At 53.0% G+C, this 4,382-nt stretch overlaps 1 protein-coding gene across 1 annotated transcript in view; it reads right to left on the bottom strand.

The window, feature by feature from the left end:
* Positions 1–4,382, bottom strand: part of ONECUT3 (one cut homeobox 3) — a 22,095-nt gene that overhangs the window by 1,712 nt on the left and 16,001 nt on the right. Inside the window, exon 3 of the mRNA XM_008581192.1 lies at positions 8–247. Coding sequence (XP_008579414.1) covers positions 8–247 — 240 coding nt within the window. The remainder of the gene's footprint in view (positions 1–7; positions 248–4,382) is intronic.

The following is a 4,382-nucleotide window of genomic DNA, read 5'->3' on the forward strand; positions in this document are numbered from 1 at the left end:
GCCGTGCCGGGCTCCTCGGCCCAGCGGTTCATGCAGCGGCGCCGCGCGTTCATGAAGAAGTTGCTGACGGTGTTGAGCTCCAGGCCGAGCTGCTGCGAGATGGTGACCTGCATCTCCTTGGACGGCCGCTTGTTCTCCTTGAAGATGGCGATGAGCGTGCGCCGCTGCAGGTCGGTGAACACCAGGCGCTGCTTCTTGGGCTGCAGCGCGCGCTCCTTCTGCTGCTCCTGCTCCTTGCGCTTGCAGGCTGCGGGCGAGCGGGCGAGCGGGAGGCAGCGCCACCGCGCGGCAGGCCGGGGAACGGCAGGACGCGGAGTGCGGGAGCCAGACCACACGGGGGGGACAGAGAAGCAAGGGGCGACAGACACAGGGAAACACAGAAAGGTCAAGAGAAAGGGCGACATGGACAAGGACCAGAGGGCGGTGGAGAGCCAGGAATGGAAAACGAGGCAGGGCAGAGAGTCGTGCGTGGGGGGACCGACGTGGGGAAGCAGGCGGCGGGGGGGGGGGACATGGTGTGAGCACAGCTCTGGAGACATGGCTCCCCCCCCCACCGTGGAGTCAATCCCGGGCGCCTCCCTCCCAACCCCCTGGTCCACCCCCACCCTTCCCCCCTGCAAAGGCTCCCAACCCCAAATACTACAAAAATTGGTGTCGGTGGCTTTCTGCAGCCCCAGCCTGGGGGATGCTGGGGAAATAACGTGGGAACTCTACATGCGAGTTATTCAGCTCAGTGTACACTTGGGTGAAAGAACAGCTTGATTAATAGGACCTGGGGTGCGTCCCAGACCGCGGCAGCCAGGTTCTAAGAATGGCAGAGACAGAGCATGCCTCCTCCCCTGGCCTGTCCCTGGGAAGACTAAGGAGCATGGGGACCCCATATCAGGCTGACATTAGAGTCTACAGCCCGAGTCTGGTATCTGCCCCCACTCCCATCAGCAGGCTGAGACCTACCTAGACTTGGCCTCCCTCGAGCACCCAGTGGACCCTCTGGAGCTGAGAGGATCTAAGGAAGGAGACTTTGGAGGAGGAAGTGAAGTGCAGGGACCACCCGGCCCTCCCCCAGGGGAGTAGGTCGCCCTTCCTCTGGGGCTACAGGAGGCTTGTAAAGGGGAAACCAGCAGTAGCTGAGTGCTGCTCCCTACCCCAGCTGCAAAGCAGACCCCTCCCCTCAATGCAGCAAGGGCAGTGGGTGGACAGAATGGGCTTCACAGTTGGCTCCCCCACCCAGGGGCTTGGGGAGGTTATGGCATCAGCTTGAACTCAATTAGAACCCCAATTTCCCTCCCCAACCCTTTGCTCCAGCTACTTGGTCGCCCCCAGAAGCGGCAGGTGGTGCAGGTGGTAGAGCAGGTCCCTGCAGCCAGCCTCTCCTCTGTACCAGCCCTGGTGGCCTACTGGGACCACACAGCGAGCTTGCTTTTTTTGGTTCCAAACAGTCCGGACCAGGTGGCAGACTAGATCAATGACCATACACGTCTGCAAAAATAAATGAATGTTCCTGTGAGGTGACTCATTTCTCAGGGACAACAGGCCCCCTGTCTAGTGTGTGAGCTGACATACCACTTCACTCCCTCTGACCTGGGATGCGTGGAGCTTCTAATCAGCTGTTGCAGGTTTTATGATTAAATAAGAGTGATGTCTTCAGGTTACTGGACTCTTAGAAAAGCATCGAACATAAAAGAGAGAGAAGGAGAGGGGGGGAGGGGGGATAAAAACTGAGAAGAAACCAACAAAGGAAGCAAAGCTATAATTAATATTCCCAGATGGGTAAGAAAAACATATTGCACCCATGAAACAAGAACAGGATGCTGTTAAATAAAAGGGACAGGTTTTTTTTTGGGGGGGGAAGGGCAGCTGGCCAGTACTAGGATCAAAACCCTTGACCTTGGTCTTATAACACTGTGTTCTAACCACTTAGATAACCATCCAGCCTCCTAAAAGGGACAATTAAAGAGTAAGAAAGGGCTGGCCGCTTAGCTCACTTGGTTAGAGCCAGTGCTGATAATACCAAGCACCAGAGTCGAGGGTTTGTATCCTGTACTGGCCAGTCGCCAATAAATAAACAAAGAGTATGAAAATGCTCTTAGAATTTAAATATCTAATAGCCAGCATAAAATAATTCAATGTAAGAATTGGAAGATAAAGTTAAGCAAATATCGCAGAACACAGAACAAAGTAGATATGGGAAAGGAGAGAAAGATGATAATAAAGTTAGAGAATGAATTAAGCAGGTTTGTCATCTGATCAAGGGACAATTCAAAACTGGAGGAAGAGATGGTCAAATAAATAATAATAATAAAGAACTAGGGTGGAAGGACGTGAGTTTCCAGGTTAAAAGAACTCATTAAGTGCTCAGCTCAATGAACGAAAAAAGAGACTCGCTGAGGCTCCTCCTTGTGAAATTTCAGAGCACCAGGAGTAAAGAGAAGATCCTAAAAGCTTCCAGAGAAGAAAGACGGATGTCATATGAAGGATCAAGAACCAGAGCAGCTTTGGGTTTCTCAAAAACTAGGAAACAGTGGAGCAATGCTTTTTAAATTTTTATTCAGCTAGAATTACCAAATATCCAGACACCAAGCATGAAGCTGGAGTAAAAATAGAGTCATACATTCATAGACTCCATATGTTGACTTTCTGCACGCCCTTTCTCAGAAGGCTACTGCAGGATGTGCTCCATCCAAATGAGGAGGTAAATCAAAAAAGGGAATGGTGGGATTCAGGAAATGTTATCCAACCTAGGAGAAATAGAAAAGGAGTTCCCCAAATGATGAGGAAGGGGAGACCCTGGAAGACAGCTAGACAAAGGCACTGAAGGCATGGAGGGCAGTCCCGCCCAGACGGGTGCAGGAGCACCAAGGGAAGTGTTAAGGGGAGATGACCTGATACGTGTGGAAAATATTATAGAGTTGTTTTTGCATTTTGTTGGGGAGTATGGGAGAAATTCGTGATTGGCAACTAGTAACTCCTGGAAAATCAGACAGTTGTGCAAGAAAGGAAATGCAATCCTAGTACTCCACAGGGCTCAGCTGGGGACACTATTCCCCCAAACCATGAAAATGTTAATTACTGGCAATTGATTTAGTCAGAAGAGAGCTGGATATAGAAAGCTGGCAAAGCAAAGCCTAGAGAATAAATGATGTACCAGGCAGCCTTTTGTGTACGAAAGGGGCGACAAGAACATATATTCATACTTTGTGTGTATAAAGAAACACTAGAAAAAAACAAGGAACTGCCTTTACCTCCCATCTCTTTGGGACTTGGCCACCCTGTGAGGGTCACAGGATGAGACCAGGACCTCATTCTTTCAAAAAGAAAGCTGAGTCTTGGGCAATGAGTCCAGGGGAAAAGTCAAAACTTAGCCCTAGCCTTTAAATTCCAGTGGACACCGTTCTTGCCCACCTGCTGTAATCTTTAACTCATTCATTCATTCATTCATTCATTCACTTAGCAATTTACTCACAGAGTCACCTTACATTTGCAGTAGGGACAGAAATACCAGTGCTCCTCAGAAAGCTACAAGATCTGTGTCAAGAACCTTACCGTATGGTATCCTATCATTCAATCCTTGTAGGAATCCCATAAGGCTGGGACTTTTCCCTTTACTCAGAGAAGGTGACCCACTGCCCAAGGCTGCCCAGCGTGTCCCGCCAGGGACAGGACAGCAACCAGAGCTGCATGGCCCAGACAGAGGGGGAAGGGAAAGACGAGGGTCGTCCCTTTCTCACTCCACCTCCCCCACGCCCCGTCCCCAATCAAGTGCCTAATGGGGGCCCCAGAGGCAGAGGCTGGGGGAGGGGCCGGCGAAGCAGAGTCCTGAAAAAAAAAAAAAACTTCGCATTTTGTCGATCGCAGCAAAAAGAGGCTCCGCTCGCCCCCCTTCCCGGCGTTCAATCTAATTACAGCTCCTCGCAGCCCGAATCGATCCGGGCTCCAGTCGGAGCTGTTTACCACGAGCCGCCTGGGCCATCGCTCCCATCCCCCGCAGCCGCCCAAACGTCCCCTCCGTGCGCCCCTACGGCTACCCCACCCGGTGCCGAGAACACCCCCGCGCCCGCCCTGAGGGCCACCGCGGTCCCCGAGCAAGCCCGAGAAGCCAGCTATGGGCCCCTTTCACCGAAGTGGAAACTGAGGCTGGGAGAGAAGAACCGAGGGGCGCAGAGCCCTGGACGTCCCCCAGCACCAACCACCAGCCTCGTACAGCCAGGACACCCGTGGTCACCTCTCTCACCGTGACCTCCACCGGCGTCCGACTCCTCCACTGTCCCCATGTACTAACCCTACCCTGGGCTCCACCACGGATGTGCCCAGCATGGGGGGACACAGCCCCGGGTCTCATCACCAGGGGCTCCCAGCCTGTGGGGGGGGGGGGGGGGGGGGGG

The sequence above is a fragment of the Galeopterus variegatus genome, unplaced genomic scaffold (assembly GCF_000696425.1).
Source record: "Galeopterus variegatus unplaced genomic scaffold, G_variegatus-3.0.2 Scaffold2290, whole genome shotgun sequence".
NCBI lineage: Eukaryota > Metazoa > Chordata > Mammalia > Dermoptera > Cynocephalidae > Galeopterus > Galeopterus variegatus.